The 14,437-nt window shown below is 46.6% G+C and overlaps 1 protein-coding gene and 1 pseudogene across 3 annotated transcripts; both read left to right on the forward strand.

Moving 5' to 3' along the window:
- The first annotated feature begins 1,077 nt into the window (after positions 1–1,077).
- MSL1 (MSL complex subunit 1) lies at positions 1,078–13,458 on the forward strand. Of its 3 annotated transcripts, XM_015078567.3 has the most exons (9): positions 1,078–2,187; positions 4,677–4,900; positions 6,195–6,577; positions 8,485–8,532; positions 8,992–9,056; positions 9,690–9,757; positions 10,197–10,321; positions 10,491–10,563; positions 10,923–13,458. In XM_015078567.3, the coding sequence occupies exons 1-9, from the start codon at positions 1,420–1,422 to the stop codon at positions 11,011–11,013; spliced, it is 1,845 nt and encodes a 614-aa protein (XP_014934053.2). In that variant the 5' UTR covers positions 1,078–1,419; the 3' UTR covers positions 11,014–13,458. The 3 variants fall into 3 exon arrangements, with proteins under 3 accessions (XP_014934053.2, XP_014934052.2, XP_053068009.1); XM_015078566.3 differs by lacking the exon at positions 8,485–8,532; XM_053212034.1 differs by lacking the exons at positions 8,485–8,532; positions 8,992–9,056; positions 9,690–9,757; ... (1 more) ...; positions 10,491–10,563; positions 10,923–13,458 and adding an exon at positions 8,344–8,477 and having other exon boundaries at positions 1,217–2,187.
- A 112-nt stretch (positions 13,459–13,570) lies between these two features.
- On the forward strand, positions 13,571–13,724 carry LOC113592746 (uncharacterized; annotated as a pseudogene).
- The last annotated feature ends 713 nt before the right edge of the window (positions 13,725–14,437 follow it).

Consider the following 14,437-nt stretch of genomic DNA (forward strand, 5'->3'; position numbering starts at 1 on the left):
GACTGGGGAGATGGCCATTGGGAAAGAACTGTCGGTAGTTGGCAATACTTCATTCTAGGGAGGTTGTGGCAAGAACTCCCTAGGCAGCAGACATCATGGATTTTCCTCCCTCTGGGAACCAGAGGTCCCTCAGTTTCTGGTCTGAATCCCTTAGAGACAAAGAACTTCATTCTCTCCCAGACCAGAGTGGGGCTGCTGGGGAGTGGAAGGGGTGGAGGGGTTAGAATTCTACCCCCAGGAAACACCCACAGGCTCAGACAGGAGCCCGAATCCTGACTCTGGTCCAGGAGGCGTGCGGTGCTGCTGCGGGGGCCGCGGGGCCCCTCCGGCGGGGCCGGGCCGGCTGCCAAGGTGCCCGGGGAAGGGGCCGCCCAGCGCAGGCCGGGTACGTGGAGCGCTCCGTACACTGCCTCGAAGGGCGCGTCTGCTCCTGAAGCCCCCTGCCCTCCTCTCCGCTCCATTCTCTCGCGTTCCCTTTTCCCGGGGAACCTCCGCATTCCCCATCTTCCCAAAGCCGCCCTCGCCTTTTCTTCCCTCCCCCGACCCTCCCCCGAGTAACCCCCTCCCTCCGCAGCCCACCTTCGCCTCGCTCCTCCGCGGGCTCCTGGGTCCTCGCCCCTCATCCCTGGCCTCCCCTCGCCGGCCCCTAGCGCCCAGGGCCTCCGCGGCCCCCTCCCTGCCCCCCTCGAGGCAGCGGCGGCCCCTTTCACAATAGCGCGGCCCGCCTCCCTCCTGTAGCTCCCGGTTCGCTCCCGCCCGCTCCCCGCCTGGCGCATGCGCCCTCCGGTCGGCGGCGGCTGCGGCGGTGGCGGCTGCGAGCGGCTCCGTTTTTTTAAAGGGAAACGCTGAGGCGCCGGGGGTGACTGTGGGGGAGGGGGACCCCGAGCCGCGGAGACCCCCGGGGGAGGCGACAGACCCCCCTCCCGCAGTAGGAGGGCTTTGGGCGGACCCATCCCTTCCACCCCCTCCTGAGGAGGAGCGGGGGGGAAAATGGAGGCTCGGGGCGGCTGAGGCGAGCTCCGGGGCGGGGGGCCGGGGCGGGGAAGGGGGGGGTGTGGGGTGGGGAGACGAGGCGGGCCCGGCCGGGCCAGGGGGGGCCGAAGCGAGCTCCGGGGATGAGCTCGGGGGCGGCTGGGTGCGAGCTCCTGCCTCTGAGGCGAAGGCGGCGGCGGCGGCAGCAGAGGCGGCGGCGAGGCCCCCATGGGCCGGCGGCGGGCCTCAGCCGCGGCCTCCACTTCTCCACACGCCGGCGGGATGGCGCCCGGGCCCCGGAGGAGCCGCGCTAGCCGAGGCCTGCTGCCGCGCTGCTGAGGCGAGCCCGCCAAACTCCCCTCCCCCTCCTCCGTCCTCGACCCCCCACACCTCGCCCCTTCCCCACCCCCTCCTCCGTCTCGGTCCCCGACGCTGCTCCGGACCACTATGACCATGAGATCCGCAGTGTTCAAGGCGGCCGCGGCCCCTGCCGGCGGCAACCCTGAGCAGCGACTGGACTACGAGCGGGCTGCGGCGCTGGGCGGGCCCGAGGACGAGCCCGGGGCGGCCGAAGCCCACTTCCTCCCCCGGCACCGTAAGCTCAAGGAGCCGGGGCCCCCGCTGGCCTCCTCCCAGGGCGGGAGCCCCGCGCCCTCCCCGGCCGGCTGCGGCGGCAAGGGCCGGGGCTTGTTACTCCCGGCCGGGGCGGCCCCTGGGCAGCAGGAAGAGAGCTGGGGCGGCTCGGTGCCCTTGCCCTGTCCGCCCCCGGCCACCAAACAAGCCGGCATTGGGGGGGAGCCAGCGGCCGCGGGAGCCGGCTGCAGCCCCCGACCCAAGTATCAGGCGGTGCTGCCCATTCAGACGGGCTCTCTCGTGGCGGCGGCCAAAGAGCCTACGCCCTGGGCTGGGGACAAGGGTGGGGCGGCTCCCCCAGCTGCCACCGCCTCGGACCCGGCGGGACCCCCACCACTACCTCTGCCGGGGCCGCCACCCCTCGCGCCCACCGCCACCGCCGGGACCCTGGCGGCTAGCGAGGGCAGATGGAAGAGTATGAGGAAGAGCCCTCTCGGGGGTGGCGGCGGCTCGGGAGCCTCCAGTCAGGCCGCCTGCCTCAAACAGATCCTTCTGCTGCAATTGGACCTCATCGAACAGCAGCAGCAGCAGCTGCAGGCCAAGGAAAAGGAGATCGAGGAGCTGAAGTCAGAGAGAGACACGGTACGGGAGGGGTTAATCGGCGTTCAGGATGAAGAGCGAGTTGTGCGCATGCTCGGGGGAAGGGGGCTGTAGGAGGTTAAGGTATCCCTTGGTTAGGGGTAAGGAGGCTGGCCACCAGCAAAGGAGTAGCTTAAGTGTCGAGTCCCTGGGAGCCAAGCTCACAGACACGTTGGGTCGGAGGGAAGGGTTAAAGGGCAACCTCCCAGGGGGAGGGGGAGGGGAGGTTTCAGGTGCCAAAGGGTTAATTTAAAATGACAGCCCCAGACTTGTGGGAAAGACGTTTAGAGTGGGAAAAGATCTGATTTGTGAGGGGTTGAAAATGCAAAGGTGGGAATGCATATGTGGTGGCTTTATGGAAGGAGTTAATTGAAGGAGCTTTTGCTTTAGAGATGCATTTTGAGAGGAGAGGGACATAGCAGCTGTTGCACTGCTGGAGCATCTTCTGACAGGAGGGCAGTAGGCCTTTTCACTGGCAGAGAGGCAGAGGTGATTTCACAGTGGAATCCTATTTTAGTTTTCTTCAATGATATGAAGAGACTGACCGCCTTTGATTTCAGACAGTTTTTAATGGGAATCTGAGTTATAAAACATGACCCACTGACTAGCTCCCTTGTATAAGCATTGTGTTTAGAGGCCGGTAGATTTTAAGGCATCAGGGGAAAGTAAGTTTATTAAATGTATAAAGTAGACCCCCTCTAAAAAAAAAATCCCTATTTTAGAATCTTAAGATAGTAGGGCAGTAATTTATTATTTCTTTGTACTTCTGAGGAGCACGACTATATAGGCTTGTTTTCACTGCAGCAGTAGTCAAGAGCTCCCTATGCATTAAAACAAATTCTTTCAGATATCAGGAAAACTGTGTGTGTGTGGGGGGGGTATTACTGTGCTAGCATACCTTACAGCTGCCTAAAAATAAACATGGTTTCTACAATTGTTGTGTTCAGGCTGCAGCAGTCTGTCTCTCTGTCTCTTTCTCTCTCTGTCTCTCTCTCTGTCTCTCTCTCTCTCTCTCTGGCGTTGTGTGTGCCAAGGGCTGAGCAAGGGAGCAGAGGGCTATTCATTTTGTTTGCTTTACAAATGAATCGCATCAAGCAGGGGCTGTTTTATTGGAGAATGCATTCTGCAAGGTGGAATGGGAGCTGGGGCAGGTCTCATTAAAACATCTCATAGTGTTGATTTGTGGAAGTTACTCAACATGGAGGTGGCCCTGCTTAGCTACTGTACTGCAGTCTAGGGGTGCGATGGTACTGTAATTACAACACATCATATCCTTACATGGGGGGGGGGTGAGTGGGGCGAAGAGAAGGACCAGTGAAGAAGAAGAAATCAAGGAAATGTCACCCACAAACCGTGGTTGAGTAATGTTAAGGCCGGGAATCAGAACAGAAGGAGATGAAATGAGAGTATGGCTGACTGGGGCGGGGGGCGGGGGGGAGCCCCCCTGCTGATTGTGGAGGTTTATGCTCAGTTCCTGAGGTAATGGCCCCTTTGCAGACTTTCCTAGGCAGTAAAAGTGGGGTGAGTTAAGGATAGAGTATCAGTCTGAACTTGGCATTCACTGTTTCTGTTGTGTATTGCAGTCTTAGCATTGCTTAAGCTTGTTTCTCTTATTCCAGTTGTTGTTTGGCTTCTACTAAAATCTCTGCAGCTAAGTAGATATAATGAAGATAACATTAATATCGCTGTCTACCCAAATAAAATTCTTACTATAGTGTTTAAAGAGCATAGTTGGCACCTTTTCTCAGAACATTTTAATATGAAGTTTCCAATGGTAATAGACTTCTATTTTCTGTTTGATTATGTAGTTCTCTCTTTAATTAGAGTTAAAAGACTTTGTTTTAGTTAATATTTAGATAAATAGGTAGATTTTTTTTCTGGTATCTCAAATGTAAAGAAATAAGCATATTTCTGATTGATGGGATTATGGGCACTGGTTTCTATTATAATTCTTCCAAATTGAGTATTCATTGTTTAAATGCCCTGTACACCACTTTCAAATCCCTCATGGCACTGGGACTGTGAGCTTTTAATTCCTTCTCAATATATTCTTTGGACTCTGCCCTTGTGTATAGCATTTTGGAGTGAAAGGAGAGAGGATAGGATTTGGAGAAACTTAGGGCCTCCTAAAAGAGCATAGGGTTAATTCTGGAAACTCCCAAACTGACTTGGAGCCACATGGTTAGCAGTAGCAGAGACCATGCCATGTTGTGGCCCCTCCCAGAAAAGAGGATCTTCTTTCAAAAGAATGAACTACAAATTCCCCCATGCCTCTCCTCAACTAGGTTAGCCCTAAAATTAAGCAGAGTACCTTTTCTTCTCTACTGTGTTTAAGGAAAACTTTTCCAGTTAATGTCTGCCTATTAAAAATAAGTTAAATTGCTATGGTCCATGGAAAAAGGCAGAAGACCATACTGATGCCTAAACGGTGCTAAGTACCTGGGTGTAATTTTTTGTGTGTTAAGTCTGCATTTTGGCACTCTCTCTTTTAGCTCCTTGCTCGGATTGAACGTATGGAAAGGCGGATGCAGCTGGTAAAGAAGGATAACGAGAAAGAAAGGCACAAGCTGTTTCAGGGCTATGAAACTGAAGAGAGAGAGGAAACGGAGCTATCCGAGAAAATTAAACTGGAGTGCCAGCCGGAGCTTTCCGAGACATCCCAGACTCTGCCTCCCAAGCCTTTCTCTTGTGGGCGGAGTGGAAAGGGACACAAAAGGTGTGCTGATAACTTTGTTACACTGTCTGGACATGATGAGGACCCTTGTTTCCAGTGACTGAGAGTAGGGGATTGAGATTTAGGAATTAGTTTTAATGCAGCCATATCCTGAATTAAGAAGTCTTCCATGCTGAGAAACTATCTTGAAACATTCTTGTAGGCTATAAAAATCTTTTAGGAACATTGTGGTCACAGTAGTAATTACCGAATGCAGAGTATATCACAAAGAGAATGGGCAACAAATGTGGCAGCTGAGTTTCTTAAAGAAAATTATAGCAGTTGACATCAAGTTAGGAAGTGTTAAATCATTCCTTCATTGTGTTAGGTACACTGGTGGACAAAAAAGTAAGATCTAACTGTCCTTGGACCCAAAGAGATTAGTCAGTCTAGCTGTAAAGGTGGCATAAATTTGGCAAACTTGGAATTCAGCTGCAATAAAATGTGAAGGTAGACAACAGTGACACAAAGTAAGTTTTGTGAGATTCGGAGACATTAAAGATTATTCTAAGGTAAAATAGCGAAACTTTTAGGGCGAGATGGATCTTGAAAAAGAAGTATAGAATTTAGGTTGGTAAGCAGGAAACGAGACGGCATTCTAGGAATGGGGATTTGGGGGAGGAGATTGGTGGGAGAAAGAAAGCTGGTAGATAGCAAGAAAAACGAAACAGATTGTAATTAACATGGTATAGAATTGATGGAAAAAATAAGAGACCGGTCTCTGGTTGACAGGAATTTTCTTTAAAAAAAAAAATTTTTTTTTAAATGTTTTTATTTATTTTTGAAGGAGAGAGAGAGACAGAGCATGAGCGGGGGAGGAACAGAGAGAGAGGGAGACAGAATTTGAAGCAGGCTCCAGGCTCTAAGCTGTCAGCACAGAGCCCGATGCGGGGCTCAGAACCACAAACTGTGAGATCATGACCTGAGCCAAAGTCGGATGCTCAACCGACTGAGCCACCCAGGCGCCCCAACAGGAATTTTCGAAATAAGTCACAGAGTAGTGGCACCTGATGTTAGCTAAAGGGTCTTGAATAAAATAAGACTCTTTTTAAGTTTAGTAGGCAATAAGATACTATTAGAGGTTTATGGAAATTCAGTTGTTCAATAAAGACTTACGGAGGGCCTGTCATATATAGTGGTAAGCATGAGGCTGTTCCTGCTCATGGTTGCCAACTGAACCAGATGTTTAGATATTTAGATACCTGAACTAGTTTGTTCTCTTGCCCCAAAATGTAATCAATTCAGATTTTATTCAAGAATCAATACATTTTATAATGTTTTCTTCCCTATCTAATAGGAAATCCCCATTTGGAAGTACAGAAAGAAAGATTCCTGTTAAAAAGCTGGCTCCTGAATTTTCAAAAGTCAAAACAAAAACTCCTAAGCACTCTCCCATTAAAGAGGAACCCTGTGGTTCCTTATCTGAAACTGTTTGTAAACGTGAATTGAGGAGCCAAGAAACTCCAGAAAAGCCCCGGTCTTCAGTGGACACCCCGCCAAGACTCTCCACTCCCCAGAAGGGACCCAGCACCCATCCCAAGGAGAAAGCCTTCTCAAGTGAGATAGAAGATTTGCCGTACCTTTCCACCACAGAAATGTATTTGTGTCGTTGGCACCAGCCTCCCCCATCACCGTTACCATTACGGGAATCCTCTCCAAAGAAGGAGGAGACTGTAGCAAGTAAGGCATAGAGAACACTTGCTCTTATACCCTAGTGGTGGCGGTCAAGCTAACAAGTGTGAAAATGCCTTTGGCATTTTTAAAAAAGTGCAATCAATAAAGCAGAGTTCTGTCAAGAATGAGTAAGTTAACAGCCAGAGACAGACACTGTGCAGGCATTGCAAATAGATGGAATTACAGCAAAATGTGCTCAATGTATTTGCCTGCTTACAACACTGGGAGATGTGTTTGCCAGTAAGTTGCTCATCACAAGAGCACCAGACTTGGGGGTGTAATCTCCGGCAACTTGCATGCCCTCTGAAAGAAGGGTTTTCTGTGCTGTGAAATGCATAGAACTTATACTTTGCCATGCACGACTGTTCCTGCAATTGATATTGTGTGAAACCTGGGAGGGTGGTCTTTGGGTGTTCTCAGGGGCCAATGGTAATTTTTGGGTTGGGGAGCCAGCTTGGGGTGGGGAATTTCACCTGGGCCTCCGCTCTTTAACTATATAAACATTTATCTGTATCTCTATGTCCCGGTCTGGGGGGCAGGAGGAATCTGCCAAAGACCAACAGTCTTACTTTATCTTACTATACTTCACAAAGGTTCTAAATGTGAAGAGTTTACTTGGATTGCAGTAGCCCATTGGTTGTTCATATATTTAAATAAAATGGTCTACAAACTATTTTTCAAACAATAAGGACTATCTTGGGATATCTGAGCTGCTTGGGGAGGGTGTGGGGTGTGGGACCTTGGTCTTCATTCCCTTTTTTTCTTTATGGCTTCCACACAGAGATGCTCCCTTATCTCCTACATCAACCAGTTAACTGCAATGTGCCTTCAATTGTGTAATGTTAGTCTGACAGTCACTGTGGGTACTCCGGGGTGATGGTGGGGGAAGCCTTCTTGAATAGAGCCACAGCCCCAAGTTTCTACCACTGGGTCTTGCCCTAGCAGGGATGGGGATGGGAATCCATTCCAATAAGACAAGAGCATTCTCCAGGCTTTGTTTGGCTGTTCTGGTGACAAAATTAAGTGGGGAAGATAGATTACTCTTCTTAATTATCTAAAATACATTAGGCCTCACACTTGAGTACATGAGATAGACCAGGATCCTGATCTAGGTTCAGGTTTTTTGTTGGTTCAGTCAGTTGAACAGGTTCATCCTTAATGGTTAACCTTCTTGCTGCCATGGCAATGCTGTGTAACAACTTAAGAGAAACCGTGAAGCAACTTCCCATCCGGGATTGGGAAATGGCTTGGTCCAGAGCTGTTCTGTTTGACTGGCTGTTTTGAAAACCCTATCTGTCCTAGTACAGAAAATTCCAAACACCTCTGAGATTGTGGGCATAGCAGTACAGAAAGAGTCTGATTGGGGGGATCCCAGCCCTTTGAGGAGCCTGAGTTGTGAATAAACGTGTGAATCCTTATTCTTGATGCCCCTATCTCAAGAGGAAGCTCAATGGCTTGTTCTAAGGAAGCCAAAGTCTTTGTGCATGTTGTTCAGGCTGGACCAGCAGGGTAGTTTGTTTGGAGGGAGGAGGGAGCTGTTTCAGAAGACTACATATGTAAGTTTTGAGAACACTGATCTTTTATTTGAAAAATAGGGTCAACTTTTACTCACCTGCCATGTTCTGAGTTTAAGGTTTGATATCCTTGGCCATCAACTGTTGCAGGGAAACCACCCTAAATAATGAAGAAAAGAAGTCGTCTCAGTGTAAAAAAAAAAGTGGTGGGCTTATTTTCTTTTCTTTTGTCTGTTTTTCCCTCTTCCCCTCCCCCAGAGAGAAATTCTCAAAAGAACAACTCAAAAAAACCAAAATGGCTTCCTAGTGAGAACTTCAGTGATGATCCTTTCCTCCATTTTGGGTATGGGCTTTTTTTCTTTTTACACTGAGATGATTCTTCTTTCCTGCATTATTTAGGGTGTCTGATGCCATCAAGTGTTGCAGGAGAAACTTCAGTCTTGGCTGGTGAGTAGAATAGGAATTGTGCTGGCTGGGCCTGGGGTGGGGGTTGGGGGGATGGTGGATGGTGGGAGCTGCGTTCCCTGTCAGTTGGATGTGGGAGAGTGAGATTCCTTGGTGTATGATTACACTATAGACTTCAAAATGACTACAAATTTCAGTTGTTTTTCAGGAACTGCAATAGCATCCATTATATGAATTGTCAGGTATTGGCTTAGGGTTTTTTGTGATCCTGTGTTTGGCAGACTGCTGCACTGGCATTTTAGGTTCTTTTTATACCATAGCAAGGACACTGAATATGGCTTCAAGCGAGGCCATAGAATGGATTCCTATCACTTGGTAACTTGGTCTTATCTGGGGAGAGACCTCTGGTCCTAGTGAATAGTAGGAGGGTTGTGTGACCTTGGATTTAAGGGTGGTTCCACCCCTCCTCCCTTTCTTTTTCTTTCTTTTTTTTTTTTTCAGTTCCTTCTTGGAGGGACCACTCAGTAGAGCCTCTAAGGGACCCAAATCCTTCAGACCTTTTGGAGGTAGGTACCCAAGACCTGTCAGTGGAGGGGAGTGAGGGACAGAGTAGGAATGGAGCTTTAACTTGAATGTGTTATAGTAACTGGATGGATGGGTTAAATAACTCTAAAGCCAGAAGGGAACTTGAGTGATTATATCTAATCCAACTCTTTTGTTTATATAGAAGAGAAAACTGAGTTTCAGAGTGGTAAAATGATTTATTCAAAAATAAGTAGCTAGGGAGTGCTCAAAACAAAATGAGATTTTACGTTAAGTAGAAAAATTAGCATGTACCACTCAGCAACAAAATCATATATTCCAAACTCATTTGACTCTTAAAACAGACTCTTGCAAAGTATGGAGGTAGGAAGGGTTTATGGCAGTCTCAAGGGTTGTTTCAGTTTGATGTGGTTTTCACCTTGGAAAGTTAAGGAAATAATTTTGAAATGTGGACAGTCTAAAAGGGTGGGTGTGGGGAGAAGCATATGTGTTTTGTTGATTCTGTTACCAGGAGGTTCCCATGACATCCATAGAACTCACAGACTCAGGTGGGACCTGCAGGGAAAAGATTTTACATTCCTGGAAGCTGGAGATGAGTGCTATACCCATGTGTCACGTGGTGATAAATACTTTATTAGCTGCTGTTCTTTACACAGAACCTGGATGACAGTGTGTTTTCGAAGCGGCATGCAAAACTGGAGCTGGATGAGAAGAGAAGGAAAAGGTGAGGCTAGAGGTACTCGTCCTGGAACACCTGAGCCCTAGGACCCTGACCTCTCTCATCCATGCTGTGAAAAGTCCTGGAGCCCTTAACACCCTTAAATTACTGGCATCCCAATTGGTTGAGTATCTTAGTTTGAAGTGGTAGTTGTCGTAAGTAAAGGTGTTTGGCTTCTTTTTCTTTGTGTACGCCCTTCTTCAGTTCCACTCTCTGTGGAACACCAACACATGATTTGGACTGCTAGACCGACACAAGTCTTTCCTGAACCGGCAGACAGTTCACTTTACCACCCCCACCCTGCCCACCCCATTAAGAAGAGTCAGCACGGGTCTCACCGGTGTCTGGATTGTGTTAGTTGCTTTTATAGAGCAGGTTTTCAGTAATATTGGGTTTGTTTGTTTGTTTGTTTGTTTGTTTTGTTTGTCTGTTTTGTTTTTCCCAGATGGGATATTCAGAGGATCAGGGAACAAAGAATTTTACAACGACTGCAGCTCAGAATGTATAAAAAGAAAGGAATTCAGGAATCTGAGCCTGAGGTTACCTCATTTTTCCCTGAGCCAGATGACGGTAAGTTCTGTCTATGTAAGAGAATAGGGTTTTCAAAGAAGGAAAAGGGTGCAAGGCTCCAGGGTACAACTTGCTGTGAATGAGCGGAACAGCATTTTGGAGCAGGTGTAGTTGCTAGACATTTCCCCTCTGTGTCACTAACGAGGTCCCATTTGGCTTTCTTCCATAGTTGAAAGTTTGATGATTACCCCCTTCTTGCCTGTTGTAGCATTTGGACGACCATTACCCAAATTAACTCCGCAGTAAGTACAAGGTTTTTTTTTCCCCCCCCCCTCCCCTGTCAGGTAGCCTGCACTCCACCTCCTTTTTAGACCTCATGAAAGCCTAGATCTAAGGCAGAACAGGTGGCTTAGGGATAGCCATGGTTTTTTGACAGTGATAATTAGGAGGATTGCTTTTTGAGTTAGAAGTAGATTATTCAGTCATTTTAATAGCAAACTTTCTCTGGCTTTGAGGCAGGAAAGACCATCCAAACTTGGAACTTGGGAGTCAGAATTAGGAGTGGTAAGGGGCATATAACTCTTTTTTAGAGTTAATCTCATGTCCACACTGAATCCCTTCTAGTCTTGCAAGTTGATTTCCTTATCCTTTTTTTTGCCAGGAATTTTGAGCTGCCCTGGTTGGATGAGCGTAGCCGATGCAGGTTGGAGATCCAGAAGAAGCAAACACCTCACCGGACGTGTAGGAAATAGCTGGGCTGGCAAGAACCTTCTGTCTTCAGATAGTTGTAGCATGCCATTCCCAGAGAATGGCAGAGACCTGTATATGTGACCTATGTCCTCATGTATGTTATCATTCGCTGATAATGCCCTTCCATAGTCCCTTGATCTTGGTTTTGTTTTCATCACTCTGATTTCACAAAAACTCTTCCATTGGGCTAATTGTGAATTATGGAGGATGATTGGGATTTCTTTTCCCTTTTTGGGAATATGAGCTCTCAAGCTAAATCTATAGGATGGCAGATTTAGAAGCCTCAGGGGTCTGCTTCTATACATTTGCCTATGTTAAAGGGGCAAAAGGGCTCTTTTCGTTCGACTTGTGGAAGATGAAGCAACCCCTGCCTTTAGAGCTGTGCCTGCATGGCACTCTTCACGCCCTGGTGTACCCTTCCTTATAGTTCTGAGTATAGTGATGTTTACCTGAAAACAAAACAAACAAACAACCAACCTCACCAGGAGCTTAAGGACCAGATGAGGAATAAAAAGTGAAGTGATGAAGCAAGTCATCTTCACAGGGTAGAAAAGAGATTCAAGAGTTGGCAGATACACGTCTGAAAAAACAGTTGTTCTCTTAAAACTATTCTGTGATACAGCCATGTGGGAAGGGATATTTGGCTATGATTATTTTGTAAGTTCATGGGTAACTGAATTTCTTCCCCCACCCCTCAAAAAAAATATTCAGAAAAAAGAATGGGGATGGTTAGTTTTGGTCAAGTTATGGCTCTAAACAAAAGCTATTGGCATCTGAGGATGGCATGCCAGAACCTGTACAGATGTCCTTGTGTCACATCACTTCTCAAGTATTCCTTAGTTGGGCTTTATTCTTTTAGCTGAGCTCTTGGTGGTGGGATAGAGATTTAGGGAGGGTGGGGGGGTATGTGGAAATATGTGCTTCCTTTGGCTGGCAAATGTCTACATCTTGAAACAAACATGTACCTAATGAGCTTCTCCATTCACTTTGTAAAAATAGATTGTATGTGTATCATCTCGGTCCCCCTTCCCCCCATTTTGTTAAAAAATTTCAGGACAGCACTCCAGGCCACTTTGGTCTCAGTGTAAGATCCCTGTAACTATCTGGAAGGAAAATAGAGCCAAGACCTCTGGTCTTAAATATATAGGAATTGCCTTTCTTTAGTCTTCATGACTATTGTGTGAAAACAAGTAGGGGTCTAATCTCCTAGAAGGTAGGGGCTTTTATCCTTGAAGAGAATATGTCCCCAGATTATTAGCACTTTTAGAGGAGAAGCCAAGGTATGTAGGGTGTGTGGCCGGCCCATCAGTGGAGCATGAGAGAATGGGGATACCATTGTGGGAAGAAAAGAAAAGTTCCTCAGGGGCCTCCCACTGCTAAAGATTTTTGTGAGATGTTGATCTGTGCTCCCTGGGTTTGACTTTTAAGGGAGTTATTCCGGCAGCACATGTAGTATTCTTGGATGATCTTGCTGCTTTTATTTCTCCTTCTGTGTGTGTGTGTGGCTATGGGCTTTCATTTGTAACTCCATCTGCTTAGGAGAGTGGGCTCTCCACAAGGGAACCTGCTGTGAACTTCATTGCAGCAAGAGTGTAGAGAGAAATAGGACTTGTTCCACTAGGGGCTCTCATCTCACACCTTAAGGGGAGGAAGGAGATTTCTAGAAAAACTGGGCCAGATTTTCTTTGTTCTCCATCATTTTAATATGGCAAGCTGTTTGGCTTTCCTACTCTGATCTATGTTATGTTCCTTTATGATGTGCCCAAGAAGAAAAAAGACCAATCAGTGTCTCTTTACGTTGTTCCTTGATTCCTCTGTTTCTTCCTGATTTTCAGCATTTGTCGGATTCCTAATTTGGATATGGGTTAGCAAATTTAACCTTTTATGTTTGTGCCCTACCCAGGGAACTCCCCAGGTTCTGAAATTGAGCTAGACTAAGAGGAATCCATGAGGTGCTATCTGGCCAGACTTAAGTGGATTCTATTTCCTTGGTTCTCCCTATACCTAGGACTGCTTATTTTATTGTCCCCTCTTCTAGATCAGTTCTCCTTTGATTTGGATGTGTTGAGGTTTGTTGAGGAGGTTGGAGAGTAGATTAGCAAAGTTCCAAGAGCGAAATTACAGTGTGTTAGAGTGTGGGGGGAAAATTAGTCTTATTTTTTCCCTACATGGGATACAACACTGTGAAATTCAGTCTTCAACTACGGCCCTGCAATTCTCCTAAAACATAGTTCTTTGTTTCTTTCTTTAACAACGTTTAAGCTAGTGTTAATAAATTAAAAAGAGAAACTGCTTGTCTGTCCACTTCAGCTTTGTTTTATGCCCATTTCATATTGTTGTCTGTGTTGTAATTCATACTTTTGATACCATTTCTGATGTGTAAAATTGGTTGTCTTGTAAATATCTTATAAAGAGTTCAATTGTAAATAAACTATTGTGGCTGTTAATTTTTGAACTTCTGCTTCAATTTATTAGATTTATTGGGAAGCATTGAACAGTTCTGCTTGTAGATATTAAAAGATTAGAAAAAGAAAAGCATTTTCAAAAATGGAGAAACACATCGCTTCTCGGCCTTTTGGCTAAGATCAAGTGTAGTATCAAAAATGGAGAAACACACCATTTTCTCTTTTATTTGTGTATGAGCACAATGTATGTTTTTCATCCCTCTTTGTTCTGTGTTCTCTCTTCCACATGCGGTAAGTGGCAACTTTAAAAATGAGATTCTAGGGTAGGATACTTGGTGCCTGGTGTCTAAATGAATAAAACCTAGTTGAAAAGACCTTAGAGGTCATCTAGTCTGACCGCTAATACATGATTTCCCCTTGACAACATTCCAGACAAATGAAGTCCAGCTTCTGCCTCAACTTTTCATTTTTTCCCTAAATGTTAGAAAATCCTTCCTCAATGATAAAATCTAACTTTTTGTAACTCGAACCCATTGGTTCTTGGTTTGCCTTCCAGGGTGATGAAAAAAGATCAATTCTTCCTGTTCCTCATAGTCTCTTGAATAGTTAGATTGCTGTGGCTATCTCAAATCTTCTTCATGGTAAACATTCAGAGAGCTTACACTTGTTCCTCAAAAGCAAGGATTTTGAATTTTTCAGTTCCCTCTGAGTGAACAAGTTCATGTTCATTTAAAAATTGAACCCAGCCTTGGGACACCTGGGTGGCTCTTCAGCTCAGCTCAGGTCTTGATCTCACATGAGTTCAAGCCCCACGTTGGGCTCTGTGCAGGGTATGAAGCCTGCTTAGAAAAAAAAGAAAAATTGAACCCAGACCAAACAACTAAAAAGTAAAGTCGCAGGTTATCACTTTTCTTTACACACTAAACTTGGCAGCCTTATTTGCATCAATTTACCTTGTGATAGAAAAAGCCCTCCAAATCTTTTCCTCCTTTCCTTTTTCCTTTCCCTTTCCCCTTCTTTC

The sequence above is a fragment of the Acinonyx jubatus genome, chromosome E1 (assembly GCF_027475565.1).
Source record: "Acinonyx jubatus isolate Ajub_Pintada_27869175 chromosome E1, VMU_Ajub_asm_v1.0, whole genome shotgun sequence".
Taxonomy (NCBI): Eukaryota; Metazoa; Chordata; class Mammalia; order Carnivora; family Felidae; genus Acinonyx; species Acinonyx jubatus.